General features: G+C 30.0%; 2 protein-coding genes across 3 annotated transcripts in view; one reads left to right on the top strand and one right to left on the bottom strand.

Annotated features, from left to right (window-relative positions):
* Nucleotides 1-33: 33 nt before the first annotated feature.
* LOC117176135 (puromycin-sensitive aminopeptidase-like) lies at nucleotides 34-15,043 on the top strand. Of its 2 annotated transcripts, XM_033366206.1 has the most exons (5): nucleotides 34-233; nucleotides 327-349; nucleotides 8,055-8,299; nucleotides 8,475-8,625; nucleotides 11,556-15,043. In XM_033366206.1, exons 1-5 carry the CDS (start codon nucleotides 224-226, stop codon nucleotides 13,632-13,634), a joined length of 2,508 nt encoding a protein of 835 aa, XP_033222097.1. In that variant the 5' UTR covers nucleotides 34-223; the 3' UTR covers nucleotides 13,635-15,043. The 2 variants fall into 2 exon arrangements, with proteins under 2 accessions (XP_033222097.1, XP_033222096.1); XM_033366205.1 differs by having other exon boundaries at nucleotides 34-349.
* A 1,958-nt stretch (nucleotides 15,044-17,001) lies between these two features.
* The window catches only part of LOC117176218 (lachesin), an 11,606-nt gene continuing 2,861 nt past the window's right edge, over nucleotides 17,002-25,746 (bottom strand). The window contains exons 2-6 of the mRNA XM_033366350.1: nucleotides 23,894-24,138; nucleotides 23,111-23,367; nucleotides 20,584-20,987; nucleotides 20,056-20,173; nucleotides 17,002-17,856 (exon numbers count right to left, since the gene is read on the bottom strand). Of these exons, the coding sequence (XP_033222241.1) occupies nucleotides 17,835-17,856; nucleotides 20,056-20,173; nucleotides 20,584-20,987; nucleotides 23,111-23,367; nucleotides 23,894-24,138 (1,046 nt within the window). The 3' untranslated portion in view covers nucleotides 17,002-17,834. The remainder of the gene's footprint in view (nucleotides 17,857-20,055; nucleotides 20,174-20,583; nucleotides 20,988-23,110; nucleotides 23,368-23,893; nucleotides 24,139-25,746) is intronic.

Genomic DNA, 25,746 nt, shown 5'->3' with positions numbered 1-25,746 from the left:
CCCAATAACATTAGAGTGGGCACACCCGTGCCTCCTTATGACTATATTCTCCATGGATTCTATTACCAGACCTCATCTCTGCTATTACAGTATCAATATCAATTTGTATTGATGGCGTCGTAATGTGACCAGTGAAATGCGTTCGTTTATGTTTGTTACAATATTTGGAATTAGTTGAATTTTGAGATTTATTAACTTTGTATAAGTTACCTTTAACACAGAAATGGGAAGGGGTAAGAAAGAATTTCAAAGACTTCCTACCAACGTTTCTCCGTATCATTATAATATTTTGCTGACGCTGGATCTCACGAATTTTATATTTACAGGAGAACAACATGTACATATTAAGGTAAGTTTACAGAATTACATATGAAAATAATTAGTGAAATTGATAATTTATTTAAATTGTTAGGTTTTTATTGCGCGAGTATCATTGGCCTGATATTTTATTACATTTTTTCCCATTGAGGTCTATAATCATTCTCAACTTTTTGGCAACCGTTACATAAGACCAAAACATAGTTAATGCACCTTGTACACCAGAAAACGGCTTTTATAAGTCAAAAATATTTGCAGAAAATATATTCGCATCAACGAAGGGAAATTAATTATTTTTGAGAATAGTTTTTTACAGTAGGAACTTGCGCAACTTACAGATCATAATAATATATGTAAAATAAGTTAGTAAATACGTTCTTATAAAATGGGTATATATTCAATAACATTACATATATTGCGCTTCTAATTTTACTTTTAAGTTGAATTTCTAAAAAGCAGAACATTTTCCATCGCTGCTAATTTCAATTTTAATTTGAATTTCTAAAAAGCAGAACATTTTCCATTGTGCCAACAGCAAATTTTACAGACATAACCTATACTAGCCCCAATTCTAGTGTTACCAGACGTCCTGGTTCTTGTGTTCTGGGTTTTTCTTAAAAACAATGAGAATGTTCTGATTTTTACAGAATCATATTTTTTTTGAGAAATCTTATGATTTTGAACGCTAATTACGGAGAATTTTTTCTGGGATAAAATCCCAATGGAGCGATGAACGCAACGTACTTTTCGTGCGTATCGCATTTTTAAGTGTCCTGGATTCTGACCCGACCCATATGTTAACTTTATCAATATATATATAAAAGTTGGTTTCTTAAAAAATTGCACGTCAATTTTCCTCCAACAAGTGGATTTACACCAATTCAAAATTATTTATTATATATATTGATTAGGTATTTCAGATAAGGTGTGAGAAATCGAAGACGTCTCTAAGCTGAAGGGGCAAACAATAATACCAATTAGTTATTTTCACTTCATTTACCATAGCTAACTCCACTTCGCTGAGTGCTAAGGGGAAAACATTAAAGTAATGGACCGAATTCCGTAAATTTGGTCCATTGTTTTCCCCTCATCACTAAATGAAATTAAATTAGCTGGAGGTTGAAGTGAAAATACTTAATTGCACGGGACAAAACTGGACTTTTTTATTAACTTGGAAAATATGATTATTTACCATAAGTGTATTTGGATGTTATTTTTGTATAGCATTGTAAAATCTCATGAAACTTTACAAATGTTTCAAAGCTTTAAAGGTTTCAAATTTTAAAGGGGAAAAATTTTAAATATAAAAAAATGCTTTTAGGTATTAAATTTAAACATTTAATTATGTATTGATATACATTATATATATTTTAATATATCAATGCTTGTTATTAACGGACCTAAAATATTGCGTAGTTCAACACAGTTTTTAGTTAAAATGTCATTCTTTTTGGTTGAAAGTTTAATTATATTTGGTTCAAATGTAACTATATTAATAAAAATTCAACAATTTTGGTAAAAAAATCATCCTTTTTTTTAAAACTCAACTATTTTTGTTAAATATTTTTTGTCCTGCTAAAAATTCAACTGCTTTCTAAAAAAATCGTCTTTTCGTCTTAAAAATTCCACGATTTGGTAGTATTTTTTTAGTTTATTGAACAAGTCTTTTTTGTATGAAAATTCGTCTTTTTTGGATGAAACTTCAATTTTTTGGTTAAAAATGCAATTTTTTGGTTAAAAATTAATTTATTTTGATTAAGGGTTCAAACATTTGGTTAAAAATTCATCATTTTGGATGAATTTTACTGTTCTTGCTTTAATTTAAACATATTTTTTTGGTTAATATGACAATTATGACTTGTTTTTTAGATATAATTTTTTTACTTCAACTAGTTTGTTAACAAAAAAATTTGTTGAAAATACATTTTTTGCAGAATTAATTATTTTAGTTTAAAATGTACCCCTTTAATTGAGGATATAACAATTTATTTTGAAAGTTTTTTTTTGTTTGTTAAAAAATAATTTATTTAAATGAAAATCTAATGATTGCAGTTGGAGATTCATCATAAAAGTTGAAGATTTATACTCTTTGTTATTAAAAGATGGTTTTAAACAACTTAAATTTTTTAAGTTAAAAATACAACTGTTTGGTTATCTAAACATTTGAATTAGATAAAATTGGTACTAAAATCAATTACTGACTAAATTCTGCCTCAGTATTCATCATAAATAGAGTATAATAAACGTTTACAAATTTGTATCTCTTTTTTGGGTGAATACCTTTTTTCTATCAATTTGTTTTCTTACCTTTTGTCGTTTTCCACAAATTTTTGATTTTTAATGGTATTTTTATGATAAAAACCAAAATTACGTATCCTATCAAAAAGTGATTCATAACAAATTTTTAGCTCTTTTTCGACTAAGCAATTTTTTTTACCATTTTTTTCGTAACTGCTGTCTTTTTTTCACCATTTGTTTACTTGTTTTAATTTTCAATGTTATTTTTCACGAATAAACCAAAAAGTGCGCGTCCTATCAAGAAGTGATTATTAACGATTTTTTAGATCTTTTTTTGTATCACAATTTTCGTTAATTTATTTTTTCTCATATCCTGAAAAGTTTGACAAAAAAAATGGAATTTTTCATTATTTTTTGTGCAATCAAAATTTGAATGCTTAATTTTTCAAGAAAATTCAAAAAGTTATGATAATCTTGAAGGGCTTACAAAAAGTAATGTTTTTCTTGTCTTGACTGTTTTTGATATCGTGCGATGTTTGGCTTAAAATTTTAATTTTCGATTGATTAAAAATTTTTTGAAAATGCTATAACTCTGAGAATTTTCTTTTGATCGAAAAAAGCCATGAGGATGAATTGTTTGGCTCACTGAGCACTATGAATAGCCGTAGATAAAATTTTGAAATATATAAAAAGGGTAAAAAAAATGTTGAAAATGTGCAAACTTTTTGAGACTTTATCCAAAATGGCTGGTTAGCGAACTCGTCTTTTTATTAGGACATGAAAAGTATGCCAAAGATCGTTCTGATTCGTTCAATTTCTCGAGAGTTATCGTGTTTATGGACGGACGGACAGACAGGCAGACGCCATAGTCAAAACTTGATTTACGGATTCCGAGGTTCTCGAAACGTGGAGATCCGTTGAAAAACTGTGATGTCAAATTTCGGACAATTCTAATACTGTTTCAATCGTAATTGATGAGAATGTAAAAATATTTTCCATTAGGATAGGCTTTTTACATTAAAAAACTGAAAAAATATTTGTGTTAACGATTTTCATTATTTTCATATGTATCAATCTAATTTCTTGATCACTTCTCTCATGAAAGTAAACAAGTATTTTTACGAAGCTTAGATAGTACTCACAAATCCGAAACATGGCCAAGCCGAGAAAATTATTAAATAAATTACCTATTTCAAATTCGTTTTCCAAACCTAAGCAACATTTTTAATAATTTTATGAATGCTCACCTAAGAAATATAAGTGAACAGACCAAATTTTTTCTGTAAATAAATGTGGGCGTCCGCATGAAAACATGTCGATTGCCAGAAGCGCTCGTGTTATACTTTTTCTTCTAACAAGAAATATGGGTGCACCCTAAAGAAGCGCGAGCTACCTGGAATCCTTCTTCTTCCAGTGGGACCCTTACCCCTCACACCTGTCTCGGTGTGCTTAGTTGCCGGGATTGCCGGAGCTCATGAACCTGATGACCCTAAATCAGCTCCGATTACCGTTCCAACTCATTCACTTAAAATTTTTAATTAACTGATGCAAATTATTTGGATGTCATTTTTTTGTGAATCTATGGGCTTTCACGAGTCCAGGGGTATGTCATTTCTCATAGACAGACAAAAATTAAATATCAACATTCCCTCATTCAATCGTGAAAATATCTATGTTCGGAGAATTTCTATTTTTAGTCAGAAATTTGGATTTAAGATTATGAATAACGTAGTCATAAATAAATACCTTCAGATCTAAAGAAATCTTTGAAAAGATCAAGTTTTCTAGAATTTTTTATTGTTTAATACTGTCTGTCTATCGACAATAACATTATCAAAATTTCTGTCTGAAAATAGAAATACTTGGAATCTACATATTTTCACGATTGAATGAGGGAATGTTGATATTTAATTTGTGTCTGTTAATGAGAAATGACATACCCCTGGACTCGCAAAAGCCCATAGATTCCCAAAAAATGACTTCCAAATAGTTTGCATCAGTTATTTTTAAATTTTAAGTGAACAAGTTAGAACGGTAATCGGAGGTGATTTAGGGTCATTAGCGACAATAGACCCTGCGCTCCGGCAATCCCGGCGACTAAGCGCGTCAAGATGGGCGATCGTCTTTTCCTCCACGGCTACCTGCGAAACCTACCCCTTCCATTGCGCAACGACACTACCCCTCACTGGATTCGAAGTTGCTTTAGGCCCTCGATGTTATGTCCCCCATAAATGTAATGCCTTTGTCTTTTAAATTACCCATTTCCTCGCCATTTTCACGCCTATACATTGATTAAAAATTCTAATAGGCCGACAAAATCCCTGGAATTTTGACGAGTTTGAGAGTATAATCGTTAATATAGGTAGATTCTCAACAATTTTAATTAGAATATTGAATTTTCATAAGCTTCCCATTGAGTTAATGAAGTGAGTCAAAAAATAAATTTTGTATTGTTTTTTTTCCTTGGTAAAGCTGTTGAAATTTGTACTTTTCAAAGAATGATTAAAACTCACTGACGAGGGCCACGATTGTGGGCTGAAACGTGTGAAACAACTTAATTTATATCAATTCACCTGACCCTAAAGCGAAGAACGTGCATCAATAATTTCTAAAAAATAATAACTTCCTAAAACACTTACGCTTGTTAACTTAAGTTAATTATTATCTCATTACAATTTTAAAGTGGGCCAAAAAAATGGTCCAAAAAATGTTCATATATCATATTTATACTTTATTAGATTGGAATTAATCTAATTTTCTATATTTCAATGATTTTCTTGGACATACTGATATACTTCATATAGAAATAGATATAAGTTGGAAGGCAAAGGGATTATCTCTGCAGGGAACATATCGAGAGCCTGGAGCAACTTCGATTCCAGTGAGGGGTAGTGTCGATGCACACTGGAAGGGGAAGGGTACGCAGGTAGCCGTGGAGGAAATGACGACTGCCCCGTCAAGACCGAAGTGAGGGCTAAGGGACAAGGGTCCCACTGGAAGGGGAAGGATCCCAGGTCGCTCGCGCTATTTGGTCATCGTCCAGAAATATACCTACTTCCGGTTACTTTTTGGACTATAGCAAACAATATCTTTGACCTTCTTTGTCCTCGTATAATCCCCCAGCCCCACTCAAATCCGAAAATAAGTATTTAGGCTACGACTTTGAAAAATGCGAACACACTGGAGACTGGAGTCCAGCTTTACTAGCCGTTTCGAGGGTACTATTAATAACCTTCACAATATCACGGGGCTCTCCGAACCATAAACAACCAGGGCCGTCTGAACCTTTTCTGTTGGAGTTATGCATTTAAAAAAAAATATTTTGTTGTATTTTTGCTATTTTGGTTTTATAATTTTATAAGGAAATGTAAATGAAACCATCACTTGTGATGGTTTACTGTGATGGTTTCATCACTTGTTTTCGAAGATTTTATCTTCAAATATTCAGAACTTTCTACTTCATTCGTTTTCGGAATTTAAAATGACGCATAATACAAAATTTATAAGAAAAAAAGTAACGACAAGCTAACGCATTACTTTTTTCAGTAAAGTTAACGCAATGCAAATTTTAAGGCAGTAACGTTATCGTGTGACTGTTGACTGGTAATGTGTTAAACACTGCTTCCATCTTGGGCGAACAATTTTTGCATTAAATATTCTATTGTTTCGTGTAATTTTTTCATGTTTTTTAATTGTTAACTTTATCTTTCACAATTAAAACGAAAACTATACGTATCGTATCAAAAAAATGCTAGGCAACACATTTGTAAGTCTTTTTCAGGTGAATAATTTTTTGTTAAACATTTTATTGTCTCTTATGCTGTTTTTACAAAAATCCTAATTTTTCATTTTTGAAATGATTTTTTCGATTAAACCGAAAATGATGCTTCCTACCAAAAAATGTTCAAAAGCATATTTTTAAATAACGATTACAGACAGTCACCATCGTAAGACATGTTTTTTCCCGACTTCAGGAGGTCTCGAAACATGGATATTTAAATAATTCAGCGATAGCCAGTTTCACACAAAACTAACACCTTCTTATTAAGGGTCGTCCATACATATATTCCGTAAACCTTTTTTTTTACAATTTTTGGAAGAACGATACCACAACAAAACATCCTCCCCCCTCTCTTCATTGTTAACGTAACTTTCAATATTTTAATTTTTCTCTATAAATACGTTTTATGTGTGTGCGAAAATTATTGCTAATTGTTTAAATGTACACTTTTCGGTAATAAATTAATATATAAAATTCTATTTTAGAAAAAAAAATGTTGTCAAGTTAAAATTTTTGTAAACATCTACAAAAATAGTACAATTTTTGGATTAGGTTCATAAAACACTTCTCAAATCAAAATGTTTTCCACGTATCCTTTCTCGTTTCTTTTTGGTTTACAGAAATTTTTCAACTTTTAATTATGCTTATTTCGCGTTTCTTGACTACACAAGAACGCCATTATAGTGGAGGTTTCGGGGGTTGCCTCGCAATGACCTTTCCATTAAATCAGTCATTGGAAACGTCAACAGTATTGTAAACTGGTGGCGACCCATTGTTGACGCTGCCACGCACTGACGCACGGCTGAGTGTACAGGCGTTCTTGTGTACTTCAAAGTGGTCTAACAACTAAGTTATACTAAGTTATACAACTAAGTTATTCTTTGGTTCAAACAGAACTATTTTTATGAAAAATACTTTGAAAAGAATTGAAAATAAGTATATATTCCATTATACAAATAAGAAAAACGTAATCTTTGTTGGTATTTGAAATATAACTTTGTCAAAAATTATATCTTCGAAAATATGATTTTATATTATTATTGCTTATCGAGATCTGTACACATTAAAAAATTTGTATTAATTTTTGAACCAAAAAAACCATGATATTTTTGCAAACTTTAAAAATTTCTAACTGTTTGAACCTCTCTGTGGTGGATAAAAGTGATATGTAAGTTTTTTCTCAAATCATCGGTTATCCTGATAGGACACCTCAACACAACACCTTTACACATAACTCCAAAACGAATTTCAAAAAATAATATTATTTATAAAAAAAATATATAATATAAAAAATTATTTATCTACTATTTTATTTTTATATATATACTATACTATACTATTATATCTATATACTATTTTATCTATTATTATTTACCTATTCTATCCTTTTATATTATTCTCGGACGTAATATATGCCATCCTGTTCACGGAAATTGCATTTAGTGGGAAATTTACTGTAATTGGCTACACTCTTAGACTTATTCGTTGTTCTAAAAATCAAACGAGCTATACATATTGTGTGCATTAAATGTAAAAAATATCAAAATACCTAATTTCACCAAACTATGTAATATTTCGTATTCCAGCATAATAGCGAGTTTTGGTTTTGTTTTTCACCTGTGTAAATTTTTTTCCAGTCGTCTTTAAATATTCTATTAGAAATATAATTAAACTTCAGACCTACTTAAAAAAATGAAGTCATGTGTTTTTTAAATAGGTGCATCATTCTACAAATGAAGTTACACTGAATTCTGTAGACATTAACATTAAACATGTTACTTTTCATAATGCGAATGGTAACATAATATCTTCAACGGAAATAGTGATGAACCCTACCGAAGAAACAGCAAAAATACTTTTTCCTGAAACTCTTCCAATTGGAAAAATTGGTTACTTGCATTTAGAATTTCAAGGAGAAATTAACGATAAACTGAAGGGGTTATATCGTAGCAAATACACAGGGTATGTTAACTAATGATTATTTAAACATTATAATGTTACAATTTTTAATCTTTATATATGTATAATTATTATAATGTTAAAATAGAAAAGTAAAACTAAATATTAATAAATAAAGATATTTTAAACTTAATAATTTCTCAAAACGTTTTTCCTCATTAAAAAACTTTTTTTACAGTACCGATGCAAAAATTACATATGCAGCAGTGACACAATTTGCACCAATAGATGCCAGGCGTTGTTTTCCATGTTGGGATGAACCAATTTTGAAGGCCACATTTGATATGTCTTTAAAAATTCCTAATGATCTTATAGCTGTTTCTAATATGGTAAATATTTCAAACTTCGGCTCAAAGAAAATTGTGTGAACAGAGATTTGATCACTAGAATTTCTGTTTATACCGTTAGTTTTTTTTTTTTATTTCGAAATTCGTCCAGGGTAGCGCTACAATCAATAAAAGTTAAAAAATATGTATTTAAAGTATAAGTTATAATAAGCAAGTGTTCAAAATAATATAAGAACGAAATTCAATACACTTAAAAAAGTTCAATAATAATCTCTTCCCAGAAAAGCTATTAAGCTATTTAAATTGGCTGTGGCTGCCGGTACGAGTAGCCGGATTTTATCGGTGCGAATATCGGGGCCTGAAAAAGGGGACTAATTTTACCGAAATTTCAATTTTTAGAGATCAAAAAAATATATTTAAAAAAAATTAAAATCATCTAATTGTTTGTAGGATCAACTATAAAGTATTATTGACTCAATAGAAAGTTCATATTAAATACTATGTGAAAGAAAATTAAAAAGATTGGAAATAGAAATCCAAAATCCGATTTCAGTGCTACAGTGAACGAGTTTCTGAGTCAAAATGTCGGTTCATACAATATTATTTAATCATTCATTTCTCCACAAATTTTATCGAGATTTTTCAAGAATTTTACAAGAAAGTTGTCTACACAGGGTGGCCGCTGGACCGGGAATTTTATGAGACCGGTAAAATCCGCAAATTGACCGTATATTTATTTTTTGACTGCGAATTTTAGAAATTTTTAGAAAAAAACATCCGTCTAACTCTGATTTCAACCGGTTTTTAAATAATTAGTTGAAAATTGTGATCTTTTTCAATTACGATATCATTCAGTGTAGAATGTGTAATTCGAAAATCTTTTACTTTCGTGCGAAACGATTCGGCATCAGTTCAAAATTTTATAATCTCTAGATTTTAACGTTAAAAATTGAACTATTTCAATATGAACGTTTTAAACAAAGGTGAGCGCCATATTGAAACTTTATAAACTATTTTCAATTTAAAAATGATTTCAGAATAATATATTTCTATTTAAAGGCCTTTATTAATTTTCAGTCTGAAATATTGTACTTTCAAACCATGCAGTGTGAAAATTTTCAATTCAGAAAAAGAATGGCTTAATATTTAGAAATATCTGACTGTTCATTTAACCCGTGGAAGGCAAACTTAAAAATTTTCCGGTGCGATTTTCGCACCAGTGTGCCTTCTACGAGTTAACATAAGTAGTTATAAATTAAATATTAAACATTAAAAGTTAAAATTTTATGTTTTTATGTAACAGAATTTAATTTGTAAGTCAAATTGTTGAATTTTGATGTTATAAATAACACTTGAACGCTTATTATTCTTAGAAAAAATTCTAGTAAGTTGAAGAGATATTTAGATTTGAAAAAATTGAAAATTTGAAATTATTTCAAATAATTTAAACGAAGTGTCTACGTGTACCGAAAAAATCTTTTTTTTTTTACTTTTCCTACTTTGAGAAATTATTTGAAATGCGAATAATTTAAAAAGATATTTAGAAGTTGTGAAAAACTTTTAAAATGTTTTTAAATTTGAAAAATTTTGAAACATCCTGTAGATGTTTCATGATATTGAAATAAAATATCGAGGAATTTTAAGGATTTTTAAACTATTTAAAATAAAAATAATTTAACTTTTAATTTGAACAGGGTATTTTCAGTATTTTGAAAATTTATAGTTGGAGCTGGATTTTATTTAGAATAATAATAATTTTAACATGAAACCCGAGAATTTTCAAATTTTAACCAATTCCGAGCTAGTACTGGACATTTTTGAAAAGGAACAAAGTTCTGAATGAGAACAGACATTTTGTCCAGGGAATTTATTTCTGAGTTGAAGCAGGGAATTTTCAAATTTTAACCAATTCTGAGTTGAAGCAGGTATTTATCCAAAAGAATTCTAATTTTTCTTGAAACAAAGAATGTTTAAATTTAAATAAATTCCGACTTGGAACAGGGAATTTTTTAATAGAATGAATTCTAATTCTAAGTTGAAACGAGATATTTTAGATAAAAATTAAAATTGTGAATTGGAACGGGACATTTAAAAAAAAATTATAATTCTTAGTTGAAATGGAAACATTTTCAAAAGTATTAAAATTCCGGATTTGAACAGGGTATTTTCAATTTTTAATCAATTCTGAGTTGGAACTGGAATTGATTCAGGAGAATAACAATTCTCAAAGAAAAATTGAATTTTTCCAACAAAATTATTGTTCCTTGTTGAACCAATATATTTTTGAGAAATTTAAATTGTGAGTTGGAATAGGGAATTTTACAAAAAATTCTAGTTCTTACAATTAGTTGAAATGGAAAATTTCGAAAGGAACTAAAATTCTGGATTAGAACAGAGAATTTTTCGAAATGCATTAAAATTCCGGTTTTAAACAGAGAATTTTCAATTTTTAATATTCTGAGCTGTAATTTGAATTTAAAATTGCTTAATATGGTATAATTTTGAAAAACGTTTAATTCATTAATTGGTTCTTATTTAGAGCATTGGAAATCATAACGTGGATTTAGATTCTATTCTACAATTTATAAAAGTTTAAAATTTGTAATTTGGCAGTTTTATTGCATTGAATTTAAAATTGTTCAGTTGAAACGTGCTAATTCAAAGTTTCAAATTCAAAGATTTGACTTCGAGTGCTTTCATTTGCTGTTCAATTTTTATTACTTCGAATGGAACAATTTTTAGATTTAGTGTTCGATTTTTTAAATTTCATTTACCGTGAAAAATCTTTACGAACCGGGAAATGACCGGGAATTTTTTTCTTTGGTTAAAACGGCCACCCTGTGTACAGTATAGTAACACTATTATGCGAAAAATCAAAATATTCTTTTTAAAATCATTCATTTCTGTCGAGTTATTACATTTTTCTTTAAATTACTTGAAGAATTAATACGTATTTTTAATTTTGATTTCAGCCCCTCAAATCCAAAACCACGAGCGATGACACTGTAACCTGGACTTTCGAAACCACTCCCATAATGTCGACCTACCTCCTCGCCTTTGTCGTCGGCAAGTTCGACCACGTAGAATGCAAAACAACTGAAGGCACTCTCGTAAGAGCTTACACCCCAAAATCAAAATCACATCTTGGTCAATTCGCTCTAGATATAGCCACAAAAATAATTCCCTACTACAACCAATATTTCAAAATCTCGTACCCACTTCCCAAACTCGACCTAATACCAGTCGCCGAGATGTCGTTTGGAGGAATGGAAAACTGGGGTCACATAACATTTCGTGAAATTTGTCTTCTGGTAGATCCAGAGAATACTTCCGCCATCCGGAAACAAAGAATCGCCCTCATTATAGGTCACGAAATAGCTCACCAGTGGTTTGGAAATCTAGTCACCATGAAATGGTGGGACGACTTGTGGCTCAATGAAGGCTATTCTTCCTTTATAGAATTTCTCTGTGTGGATCACCTTTTTCCAGAATATGATATCTGGACCCATTTTGTAACTAGAACCTACATACCAGCCCTAGAATTAGACGCCCTAAAAAATACACATCCGATCCAAATTCCCATCAACCAACCGTCCGAGATCGATGAAATATTCGATGAGATTTCATATAATAAAGCTGCAAGTATTATTAGAATGTTACATTCTTACATCGGGGAAGAAGATTTCAAAAAGGGGATGAATCTCTATCTCAAGAAATTTTCCTACGCGAACGCACAAACTGAGGATCTTTGGGCAGCTTTGGAAGAAGTGAGCAGTAAAAGTGTCGCATCAATCATGCCGACTTGGACCAAGCAAGAAGGTTTCCCGATTTTGGATGTTAAACATCACTGGCAAGAAAACGACTTGGTGTTGACTTTCTCTCAAAAAAGATTTGTCGCTGATGGTTCAACTGATCCTGCAAACAATCTCTGGATGATTCCCTTGCAAATAACTTCTGCGCAGTCACTTGGGAAGGTAATATTCAGCAGTGTAATAGACGAAAGGAAAGCAGAATTTTTACTTAAGAATATATCAAAGAATACCTGGATTAAAGTCAATCCTGGGACGATTGGATTTTACAGAACCAGATATAGCTCTGATTTACTGGAGCTTTTAGTTCCAGCGATCAAAAAGAGGGAATTGCCTGCTCTTGACAGATTGGGGATATTGGATGATATGATTGCTTTTGCCCAAGCTGGGCAAACATCCACTGTTGAGGTTCTAAAATTACTCCAGGCTTTTCAGGCAGAGGTCAATACGACCGTTTGGTCTAATATTGTTAGTTGCTTGGATAAAATTGGATTGCTTGTGGAAAATTTGGATTTTGAGAGTTCTTTCAAAAGCTTTGGGCGTTCGCTTCTACGAGATGTCAGTTCGCGATTAGGTTGGGAACCTAAACCTGGCGAAAATCATTTAAATACTATTCTGAGACCTTGTATTTTTGAGAGAATGGTTTTTCTGGATGATGAGGAGATTATTAAAGAAGCTAAGAAGAAATTTGAGTTACACCTTTCGGGGAAAAATGTTCTTGTGCCGGATTTGAAAAATACAGTTTATAAAGCGGTTCTTGCGAATGGCAATGAAGATACTTTAGTAACAATGCTGAGGCTGTACCGAGAAGCAGATTTGCAGGAGGAGAAATTTAGGATTTTAAGTGCTATGGGGACAGTGAAAAAAGAGGCTTTAATATCGAGAGTATTAAATTTTATTATTAGTGATGAAGTTCTGGCTGGAGATGCTGTTTATGCCTTTTCATCAATAACAACACATTATAAAGGTCGTTTCCTAGTCTGGAAGTTTTTTAAGGATAATTGGAATTTATTTTTAGAGAGGTATCAGGGAGGAGTTTTGTTATCGAAGCTTGTTAAATGTGTGACTGAGAAGTTTGTTTTTGAAGATAAGGCGAGGGAAATTGAAGAGTTTTTTGAAAATAAACCTAAAGATAGTATTGAAAGAGCGATTTTGCAGGGCGTGGAAAGCGTTAGATTAAATTCATCTTGGCTTAATCGAGATAGAGAGGCAATCAAGAAGTTCCTGAGTTCTCAGTCGTAAAATACTGGTTTAATATAACATTGTTATGTGATTTTGTTTTTTATATATAATTGACAAAAAACAATTTAAAACCAAAAAAAAAAACATTTTTTATTCTTGAAAACAATTTGCATCAAGGTAATGTTAAAAGGGGGTAAAATTCTCTTTAAATAATGTTAAAAATGAATATAGTATTAGACAGTTTTGTAACGTTTTTTTTTTTGCTGGTTACGACTTATAACGATTGAGTGTAGTATCATATTACGAAGTTTTTGAAAACAATTGATTCTTACTTCGCGAAATTGTTAAAAGGGAGCAAAAGGGCCTTATTCAAATTAAACTTTTTATTATTTAGTCATTGTTCAATGTTTTTTTACGGGTGACGACTTATAACAAATGAGTGTTGATTTCAAAATTCTTAAAAACAATCGAGTATTACTTCACGAAAATTTTAAAAGGGAACAAAAGGTCCTTATTCAAACTTTTTCTTTTAATTCTTATTATTTTAGTATTGTTAGAATGTTTTTTTACGGTTGACGGCTTATAACAAGTGAGTATTGCCTTACGAAAATCTTAAAAACAATTGAGTATTACTTAGCGAAAATATTAACTTGGAACAAAAGGTCCTTATTCGAATTATATTTCTTATTATTTAGGCTTTTTTCAATCTTTTTTTTTACGGGTGACGACTTATAACAAGTGAGTGTTGATTTTACAATTCTTAAAAACAATTGAGTATTACTTAACGAAAATGTTAAAAGGGAGCACGAGTTCCTTATTCAAATTAAACTTTGTGTTATTGAGTCTTTTTTCAATGTTTTTTTACGGGTTTCGACGCATAACAAGTGAGTGTTGCCTTAAGAAATTCTTTAAAACGATAGAGAATTAACGAAAATATTTAAAGGGAACAAAAGGTCCTTATTCTAACTTTTTCTTTCAATTCTTATTATTTTAGTCTTTTTTCAATGTTTTTTTACGTGTGACGACTTTAACAATTGTGTATTGATTTAGAAATTCTTAAAAACAATTGAGTATTACTTCGCGAAAATATTAAAAGAGATAAAAGGCCCTTATTCAAATTAAACTTCTTATTATTTAGTCTTTTTTTAATGCTTTTTTTACGGATGACGACTTATAACAAGTGAGTGTTGCCTTGCGTTTTTTATATTTAAAAAGGGACAATAGTGAATTAGAAGTATATTCTTAAAGATGACGACTTAACGTAAATGAGTATTAGTATAGGATATTTTTTAGAATCACAATTTAAAGGATTAGTTTTATTATAATTATTCATAGATTTTAGTTATATCTAAGTCTTGTTGATATTATAAATTTATATTGTACATACAGTATCGTCGGGCTAGGACGGTTGTTTAACATTCAAGAAAAAATGTCATTCTTTTTATAACACAAAATATATAATTTTCTCTTCAAACTTTCGGAAATTTTTTTTCTTTAATTATGAATTTTTTAGCGAATGTAAAAATTAGCCCTTATACTACCATGTGGTACTGTATACATATGATACTAATCAATATTTTATTTTTTATAAAATTATTGTGTAAGTAGTTTTAATTATATAGTGTAATTAGGTATAGTATTCAATTATTTAGTGTAATAATATAGAATTAGTTATACATATAAATAATGTCCTAAGACATTCTAATTTTATATTTAATTATTTGTATGAAATTCCGAATAAAAAAAAGTTAATTCTTACGACTATTTCAGACTTTATTACATAAAAATGAGTTTTTGTATTGCTATGTTTCGCAAGTGGACCGCTATCATCATCAGGAAATTTAATAGCAGTACGCTATCGAATCGCAGTAATAAGAAACTCATTTTTATAAATTAATTTTTTTTTCGATTCGTAATTTCATTAATTACTTCCTGGCTGAAAAAAGAGTACATCCATATGTAATTATTTATAGCCCAGTCAAATTAATGTTTCTGTCGGAACAAATGTAAATTTTGTTTCAGCAGATTTGTTTAGCTTATTTGACTGGTTGAACATATTAAAATTAATTAGATTTAGTTATATAAATAATATATTTTAATTTTATGTTGTAATAATTTATATTCCAGTCAAATTAATTTTTCTGCTGAAACAAAAAAATTTTGTTCCAGCAGATGTCACTTTTTTTAGTTAATGTTACTAGTTTAATATATTCAAAGTAATTATAATTAGTTTTTATAAATAATGTTATATTTTTACTTTATATATTATCCTATAGTAATTGTTTATAATACAGTAAAATAAATTTATATATATGTATGTGACAAAGTGTACAAAGAAAAACCAACACGTGCGAATATGATTGACCGAATTACATGCATCATTTAAAAATAAAAAATATTTTACTTAATTTTCACATCTATTGGAATATTGAAATGAAAGTCTAAGTTGTCAATTGTTAGAATCCTTAAACGTTATATGGAAAGTAACTTAAATCTGTGGTTTTTATATTATTATTATTTAATTAATTAACAATTGGTTTCGTGAATTATTTTGCATGGCTATAAATTCATGTAAATTCTTATAATGTATCAAAATAAAATATTTTTGGTTTTTTAAAGCTTTTATAACTTTTAATTCAATTAAAAGTTATAAATCCATTAAAGTTCCAAGAATGTATGCCAATAAAATATTGAGCTACTTAATAAGAAATTTGTGATGAAAATTGTAATTAACAAAAATAATATCAAAAGCCATTTCCAGAATATATTCTGAAAATTAAAAATTCTATTAGGTATTTCTAAGACAAATTTTAGAAAGATTTCGAATAAGTGTAAGATATATTTTGAAGTTTCGAATAAATACAATAATTTTGAACTTGTCAAGATTTCACAAAATTTAAAATAAAATGTAGTTTTTAGAAGATTTAAAACAACAATTTTTAAATCTGATTAAGAATTTTTGAAGGTTTCATAAAAAAATTCTTAAGTTTTGTGCAAGAATTTAAAATAATTTGTTAATTCAAAATACTTATTTGGGAAGAACAATTCAGAAGATTTTGGAAACATTCTAAAGAATTTCAAAAATTGTCGAACAATGTCTAGAAGACTTTATGGTATGTTTTTTTTTTTAATATTTAGGAAAAATACGAATCATTTAAAAAGTTATTCAGAAGCTTTTTAACAGTTTTGAAAATAATAATTTGAAAATATTTTCAAAATGAATCAGAAACAATGTCGTTCTCGAGCCGAACTCAGCCTAAAAGTTTAAAATTTTCATTAAGTTCTCGGTCGAGCGCCCACCCTGCTTTCTTCTCCTAAACATTCGTAAAATTCCCGTTCATTTCTCGATTCAGTGACCTTCTTGAACGTAGTTCGACATTCTTAAATACAAAAGAAACATTACGGGAGTAAAGTAAAACAATGAAAAACTTTCGAAATTTTCATTTATTAAAATTCGTTGTGATAGTTTACCGTCAACCAGTAAACGTAAAATTCTAACATTGTAAAAACTTCGTACAAAAACTTATTTTAATGACATTCTACTAAAGTTACTTCGTTCGTAATATACAAATTATTTCGCTATCACTAAGAATAGATGGCTCTGAATCGTCTTTACAAACCCTATATAAACCATAAATAGCCCATTCTAAAAAGGCGCATTATTCCAGAACAGTTTTTAACAGCACTGCTAATTGTACTTTTAATACAATACCGAATCTAAAAATTTCCCTAATGCACCAACAATCGAGATTCTTGTTAATAATGCCAGAGCCACATTGGGGTTAATATCATAAATATTGTTCTAAAGCCGAAGACATTGAATGAAAAAGGATTAAAAGCTGCCAACGTTGAAATTTAAGACTAATCCATTTTTCATTCAGAGCTTCCGACTGTACGCAATCACGCTTTTATCTCGGCATTTTCTATGCCGATGGTGTGGAAGCTACGTAAGAAAAACGTAGAAGAGTGACTCACTTTTCCCTATAAACGGTTAGATTTAGTATTATGAATTTTTGGAATGTCCTTTTGTACGATGTCAACACTTCGTCGTACCTAACGCGAGCATAAATTATAAAAATGATCACACTTTTCATTTTAGTATAAACAACTACAAAAATAACGTCGTGATAAATTTTTCAGTGGAGTCAAGTCGTTAAGGCTAGTATCTAAAATTTGATGAAAATAGTCGCGATTATTAAGGCAGGCAACCATTTCGAAACAACGCGACATTCTGCAGCTGCCGATTGGAGTCCCGGATAATTAATATCTGGAGTAGAAATTTCTGTAACAGAAGAAAATATCATTTTTATTTGTTTTTACATTTTAATAATTGCTCAAGTTTCACGATAAGGGTCGTTTAATAATGAATTTAATTGTACTTAAAAATTTAGTATAATTATTAAAGCTGAATTCGAAAATTTCAACTGAAGCTGTTTGTCAAAAAGGAGCATAAAGAGTGTCAAAATAAAACTAAACTGTAATATAAAATATATAAATGATATCAAATTAATCTTAAAATTGATTACAAATTATGATGATTAACTAATATGGATCTAACTGTATCCAACTAACTTTGAAAATGCCACCGACATTAAACGTTAAAATCAAAACTTGTCATACAAAAATGATTGAGGAAAATTAAAATAATATGCATAGGCGAGAAGGGATTTTAGCAGAAATATTAGTGAGGTCGCTTTTCCTCTGTAAGGAATGTTTTCTTCCATTTTATAAAAAATCAGCGCAAGTCCGGTAAAAACGATATATGAAAGTTTATTGGCCTGACTTTAAGTATCTATATAATTATTAATTCATATTTATTATTTACGTTTATCTACTTTTGTTTTCTCGAAATTGATGTTTTAGTGGTTAAGCCTCTTTTTGAAAAATGACTTAATTGTTTAACAATTAAAAAGCTTTCGACTTGAAGCAGTATAATTTTCAACATTTGCAATTGTTAATGTTTTAACGGAAAATCATTGTAAGATTGAACAGATTTAGTTTTTTTAAACTTTTGCAATCTTCATTTAATTTAGGTTTACTCTTAGGAAGTGCTTACATATTACGTTACATTTAAAAAAAAAGGGGGGGGGGGTGTTTTTGTGCTATGCGGGGCCTTTGCCCGATTACGTAACATTTCTAATTTTTGAATTTTCTTTGTTAATTTTTTAGGGCTTCAAAAAGTTGTAGGTAAACTGAATTTGGCAGGATGTCAAGAGAATGAAAAATTTGTTCCTAAGATTCATGGGCAAATTTTAAATGACTCTTGTAGTGAATTCTAAGGAAAAATTGAAAAAGATTACAAAACAGCTTTCATTATTTCCTAAATTTTAAAAAACGAGTGTAAATGATCTTAAAGCTAAATTTGGCACTTCCACCCTATTACATAATTAAAAAAAAAATTTGAGTAATTTTCGATTTTTTCAGAATTTTTGAAACGATTTAAAAATAGTTGATACTTGCAAACATTTTTAAAGAATTTATCTAAAGATTTAAAAGATTAAATTTCAAACAATTTTTTAAAATTTAGAAAAAGTGGGTAGAATGTTTTAAAGCAAAATGTTTCAATTTGGTAAGATTTAAAAAATAATAAAATAACCATTTGAGTAAATTCAAGAAATATTTAGAAGAATTGAAGAGGGTGAACAAATTTTCTTAAAAATGTATGGGAAAATTTAGAAGATTATAAGGTAATTGTTTTTTGCATTTTGAATGATTTTTCAAAATTATAAGAAAAAAGTTGGAGTCAGTTAAAAATATTAATTTGTTAATTCCTTCCAAATTTCTAAAGGTCCTAAGCATCTTTTAAAACGACTCGATTGTTTCCTAATATTTTGTAAAAACTTGGAAAACAAATTTTCTTTATCTTCTAGACTATTTTTTGACACATCTGAAATAATAAAAAATGTTTTTTTAATTTTCGCAAGAACATTATAAAAATTATATTGATGTAAATTTAAAAAATAAACTGATAATACTTATGTTTGTGTTCTCAATTCTCAGAATTAAATTTCAGCTCGAATTTAAGCTTTTATTTATTTTTTTATTTATAAAACTTAACGGCGATGGGGGGGGGGGGGGTACAAAGGAAATGTTACGTAATATGTGAAGGCTACCTTAATAGAGGTGAAAAGTCTTAATATTCTAAATTGTAGAATTTCAAACACAATTTTTCAATGTTCATTTCCAAAATTGTGCTTAAAAAGTTTTCAATTTAAAAATCAGCGATTAGTATCTAATAAACTGAGAAATTAAAATCATGTATTTAAAACTGAATGATTCCATACTTGAAAACATTACTAACTGATATAAAATGTTCAAATCGAACTCATCAAAAGATACACAATTTCATGTAAATGAATTTTTACTACAATGTAAAAAAAAATAAATTTCCGATCCAGTGGTCATCCATGAGGTGCTGGTACCGTGCCGAACACCTGATTTTATTAAATTATAATTGAAAATATTCTTGAGTTGGACATACCTTAGGACAGCTGCAACAACCAAGGATAAAGCTACCAGAGGTCCCGAAGACATCGGAATAACGCCAGTTGCATAATGAGCTTGGCCGCAAGCAGGCGGGCAAACAGGAATAATGGTTTCTGCACAAACAAATACGGGAAAAACTAAGACATGCTGCCTACGAAACTAAAAAAGCTGCAAATGCAACTTAAAGACAGTGTTCATAAAAATATCTATAGTTTTCAAGTAATAATGAGAATAAATGAAAATGTAAATATAATAAAAATCTCATGCCAATTTGCAAGTACACTTTTCTTATGACAGTTTATAAATTCTGCAAACCATTCTCTTTTCTTCTATATATAAACAATCCATAATATTTGCACAATTACGTCTACAGAATCTAGGAAGTGATCAAAATATTTAAAAAGTTCGGTAATAGAATACAACAGTTTTGGATTTCACCTGAATACGAAACATTAGCACTAGAATATATAATCATTTAGTAAGTAGCAACATTTTATTTCTGGGAAATAATATTTGTTCTTACCAAAAAGCTCAACTCTGGTCTCGGCCGTTCCAAGTTTATTGGACGCTTTGCAGACATATTGTCCATATTGCCTCTTTTCAATAGTAATTACTCTAATTGTCGTGTCAGTATATTCGTCCGCAGTGGCGAAATGAGATATACTATAATGTTGGTTATTCGACAGTTGGATATCATCCTTAATCCAAACGATTGCAGGTGGAGGATAAGCTTCCACGTGGCATTCCAGGTCCATATCATACTGCAAAGCTTGTCCGAGGCGTGGTCGTGGTGCGGTGATTACAGGGGCGAATTCAACTTCAACATTTATGTTACGCCTTGCTCCACGACCAACACCGTTTTCAGCTACACAGTAATACGTGCCACGATCATCCTTTTTAATCGACGCTATTTTCAGCGTATTGCCTCTGTAAATAAGATCGTTTTCGAGTTACGAACAATATTTCAACATTAGAATAATAAACTTAATATTTCGGACACACCTTTTGCAGGTTGACTAAATTCGTGTGTTTTCAAAGTGAATGAAACGACACGTATTTTCCCGGTCTGATAAAAAAAAGGTTGTCGACGTTGTGAGTAATTTAACTCCTAAAGCTAATGACGAAGATTAATATAAAGAAGTTGCCGAACGTTTTCTTTAAAGTGGGGTATATTTTGAACTGATAAATAGGTGGGGCATTCCATTTCATATTAGCGGACTTCCCAAAACACATATGTGGTGTGGATCGAAGACACCGACCTTTCAGCGCCAAAAGTAGGATCATCGAATGGGCCTATTCAAGATGGCCGTTTTGATCAAAGAAATAAATTCCCGGTTCGCAAAAATTTTTCAAATAATTATAACTCTAAACCTAGACATTGTTCCATTTGAAGTGATAAAAAATAAACTACAAGTTAAGGTACTCGAAGTGGCATTCTTGAATATTTAACTTTTAAAATTGAGATTTAAAAAGTTTTACACGTATAAAATGGAAGGTACTAACCCTTTTTAATTGAACAATTTTAAATGAAATGCAGATAAACTGCGAAATGTAGCATTTTTAACTTTTATAAACTATAGAGTTCAAAGATTCAGATTGAGTTCCAAAAATAGAAATCTACGTTATCATTTTCAATGCTCTAAAAAACTTAATCAATGAACTTTAAAATTTTCCAAATTATATTATTTTAAAGAAGTTCTAGCTAGAAACATTAATAATAAATCAACTGCACCCTTGTTAAATTATTTTAATTTTAAATAGTTTAAACATCCTTGAAAATCTTCAAATTTTGTTCTCAAAATGTTGAGAAATCTAGAAGTTGTTTATTTTTGAAATTTTTTTCAGAACTTCTAAATTTCTTTTAAAATTGATTAAATTTTTTCTACAATTTTTAGAAAACCCTGTAAATAAAAGAAAATCCCTTAAAATCTTGATATATAAATAACAATTAAACAATTATTTAATTTTACAAGATATTTAAAAGTTTGGAAAGGATTCAAAATAGATTTAAAACTTTAAACGATCTCAAATAATTTAAACGAAGTGTGCTTACCGACAAAATTCGGTTAATAGTACCGAAATTTCGGTACAAAAATAGCCACAGCCTATATTGAAAGAAAATGTAGATTTTTGCAGATTTCAAACAAAAAATTTAGAAGCTTTTTAATAATTCCAAGACTTCAAAAGAATAAACTTTTTTTACGAATACTATGAAAATTGAATGAAAATCCGAGAAAATTTAAAAAATTTCCTTAAAATCTTCCAAATTGTTTTGAACAATTTTTTAAATCTTTTAAGGCCTCTTAAATAACCTCTTAAAATAATTTTACGAAATGAAAAATAATTTTCTAATTTCCTGGGAGTCTTAAAATAATGATTTTATTCTTTTGAATCTTTTTACAATCTTAAAAAGCTTCTAAGCTTCTTGTTTGAAATCTGCAATAATCTACATTTTGTTTTAAATTAGGCTTTAGCTATTTCCATCGAAATTTCGGTAGGAATAGCCGATTTTGTAACCAAAAAATATTAATTTTCAACATAAAATGTAATAGTTGATATTTCAACAACAAATGATTTCAATTTTTAATCAAAAACAGTTACATGCAATCAAAGGACGAATTTGCAACAAAACAGTGAAATCACAAACCAGAAATGATTAACCTTTAATCAAACAGTTGGAACAAAAGGACGAATTTCAAACAAGAATTTAATTTTCAACCAATAAAGATTTTCGCGCCGAGAAAGAAAAAAAAATTAAACCAAATTGTTGAAGGTTCGACCACATAATTGTAGTTTTTATATAAAAGAGGTACTTTCAGCAAAAAAGATAAATAAATAAGAAATTTTGATAATTTATAATCGAAAATGGAAATTTGACTTAGAAAATAAATTTAATTTAATTCTGCACACTTTTTAATTTATGAATAAAAAACTTTTAAATCCCGAATATTTAAACTATGTCGAACTACACAACATTTGAGGCGCTGAATTCATTTTTTAAGAAAAAAACTTTCAAATAAATTAAAGGAAACGAAAAAAAATGAAATTACCGGTAAATCGATCCTCCGGTGGGTAAAATAGCGTTGTTTTCTCTTCGCCACGAGACCCTTGGTGGTGGGAACCCACCTGCGTAACATTCCAATGCGATGGTTTGACCTTCACTGACAACTACAGCCCTAGTAGAATTATCACTAATAATTGGCGGTCGACGAACTTGTAACTCGACTTCTGCTGAGATTCGATTATTCAATGAAATTAAGACTTGACATTGATAGTGTCCGGCATCTGTCTCCTGGATGTCTTTAATCTACCAAAATTGCAATGCAGAGTGAGAGTTTTTTCATTGTTCTGTATTGTCTAAGACTATAAAGACAAATTTCATAATATTTTTAATGTAATATGACATATATGATTAGATAAATAAATCAACGTTTAGGGAAAAATTCTTAGAAATCTTAGAATATTAATCTTTGAAATCAAAAGTCGATTGGTCGACTCTGCGCAGAATATATGCAAAATAAAAAATTATCTTCGCAAATAGTCATAAAAAATCAACAGAGCTCTAATGGATCCAAAATAAATTTTTGTACAAATTCTTAACAATAATGAACGATGTAATAGAAATGCGCAGTTCACAAAAAATAAAAACAAGTTTACTCTGACGTAATCGCTAACTTGATATGCGTTTGAATGCCTGCGTTATCAGGAAATATATGATTCAGATATAACCCAATATATAAGAAAACTATCAAGTTTAGTAATATCATTCACATAATAATAAACAAACGAAAACATTGTGGGGTCAGCTTGATTTTAAAAATCAGTTTATTTACCTGTAAACTGTAAGTGGAAGAAGCTGTGTCATATCTGAGAGCAAACCTGCTGTCTCGAACAATCAAACTTGTGCCGGTCGAAAGTGGCAGTTGATCGCGCCCTCCACCATTCCTATTAATTTTTATCCACAAAACGGGATATTCATTCCCATATTGTACTGAACATTGCAACTCTACAGATCCTCCAATATCCTTGATCTGTTCCTGAGATATGTAGGATATCGTGGGAGTTCTTTGGCCAGTTACTGAAAATCAATTGCAAAAAATATAACTTTAATTATTTGTATATTATAATTGATATTCACCACATTTAAGTGGGAGCCAAACGTCAAGGGCCCTCACTTCTTTTGATTGTAACTCGCTAAAAAAATCTAAATTGCTTCATAAAAAATCATCTGAAAGCTTGAGGTCTTCCAAATTCAAGGATATATGTAATGACTTTCATCTTGAAGAATTGTTGTAAATAGTTGGAGGACAATACATCCCAGGGCCGAAGCATCCTGGAAGACCCGTCTCTGAGGTATGTAGTACTTACTTAGTTTCACACGATACGCTCCTGTAAACTCGACACCGATTGGCGGAGGGGATTGGTCAGGTACGCTTACAGAGTGCCCGCGATTCGCCGGATCCCGATGGGGGACAGTGTCCGAGGTTCGACTGTATCTGGTTTTGTGATGCGAGTACAATGCAATAATTAAATTTATGATAAAATCATTGTCACGCAAGAAATATAATTTTCTATAGTTCTGACGTTAGTCAGTGCTGGTACGTAGGTGACACAGAGGGTCAGTGGTAGACAAAAAAGTACTCTTTCAGAAATGTTCAAAATATATTGTTTGCCTTATAAGAATTTTACAATGAATTTAAATATTGTACTGCACTCGCACCAACAAATAAATAACCGTAAAAAGTAAATTATTGAACATTTCAGAATTAAAAAAAATTGAAAAAAACATCTGAGGATTTTTTCAGATTTTTCCTAACATCGGCCGCTGTCTGGGAACAGGTTAAAGTCGACGCTTGGAAAAGGAGCCCGAAGAACCCTGTTTCTGGGGATTTTTTTGCCGTCCAACTATTGACAATAAATGTTTAGGATAAAAGTGATTTTATAGACAGTACTTTTTTATTTTTCATTTTATATAATGACCTCATCTATTAGAAGTGATTATTCATAGCTAAAAAATGCGTGGGTAGAAATTATCTCATAGAAATGAACAACTCGCTAATAACGTGCTCCCGAGAATAATTAAAAAGAAAAACATTTGACATGCCATGGTTTGTTATTGACGTGATAGTACAAATAGTACTAAAAAAAAACAGAGCGAAGATATTTTTAAATATTTTTTAAACCAAATTTAAGAACAGCAACTTTAAACCAGATATAAGATAGATGCATCAACTTTTGCATTATATTTAGAATTTACTCGAGGTTTGATTTAAAAATCGGTTAAAATATAATCTAAACTTTAAATCACAGAGTAAAACATTTTGAAAGGTCCCAGCAGAAAGCAAGGAACTTAAAAATATATATTCTTGCGAAACCCCTTTGACCTCGACAACACCGCCATCCAACACCAACTATTGGGTATCTCAAACATGTTAGAGCAGGGCTCGCCACTTCAAGCAGGTGTTGGCTGCCACGCCAAGTGCATGGCTGCCACCAATTTTTTCTGTCATTTTTTTCTTCGTTTTCCAGGAATCGAGCGAAGGGTTACGGTCATGGTAAATTACGTCTCGTCGTCGTTCACGCCGGGGGTCTGAACCTTTTTACTCGAATTTTCAATACATTTAATTTCCAATTTCAATTTTATTTTTAATTGAGAAAGTGAATCAAATTTACCTGAAAATTGAAG

The sequence above is a fragment of the Belonocnema kinseyi genome, chromosome 7 (genome assembly GCF_010883055.1).
Source record: "Belonocnema kinseyi isolate 2016_QV_RU_SX_M_011 chromosome 7, B_treatae_v1, whole genome shotgun sequence".
NCBI lineage: Eukaryota > Metazoa > Arthropoda > Insecta > Hymenoptera > Cynipidae > Belonocnema > Belonocnema kinseyi.
This window is presented reverse-complemented; position numbering and strand designations above follow the sequence as displayed.

Excerpts from the sequence above, each read along its gene's own strand:
- LOC117176135 (XM_033366205.1), top strand. The coding sequence starts at position 224 with ATGGGAAGGGGTAAGAAAGAATTTCAAAGACTTCCTACCAACGTTTCT. Across the intron at positions 350-8,054 it reads AACAACATGTACATATTAAG|GTGCATCATTCTACAAATGA; the intron begins GTAAGTTTACAG and ends TTTTTTAAATAG. Across the intron at positions 8,626-11,555 it reads TTATAGCTGTTTCTAATATG|CCCCTCAAATCCAAAACCAC; the intron begins GTAAATATTTCA and ends TTTTGATTTCAG.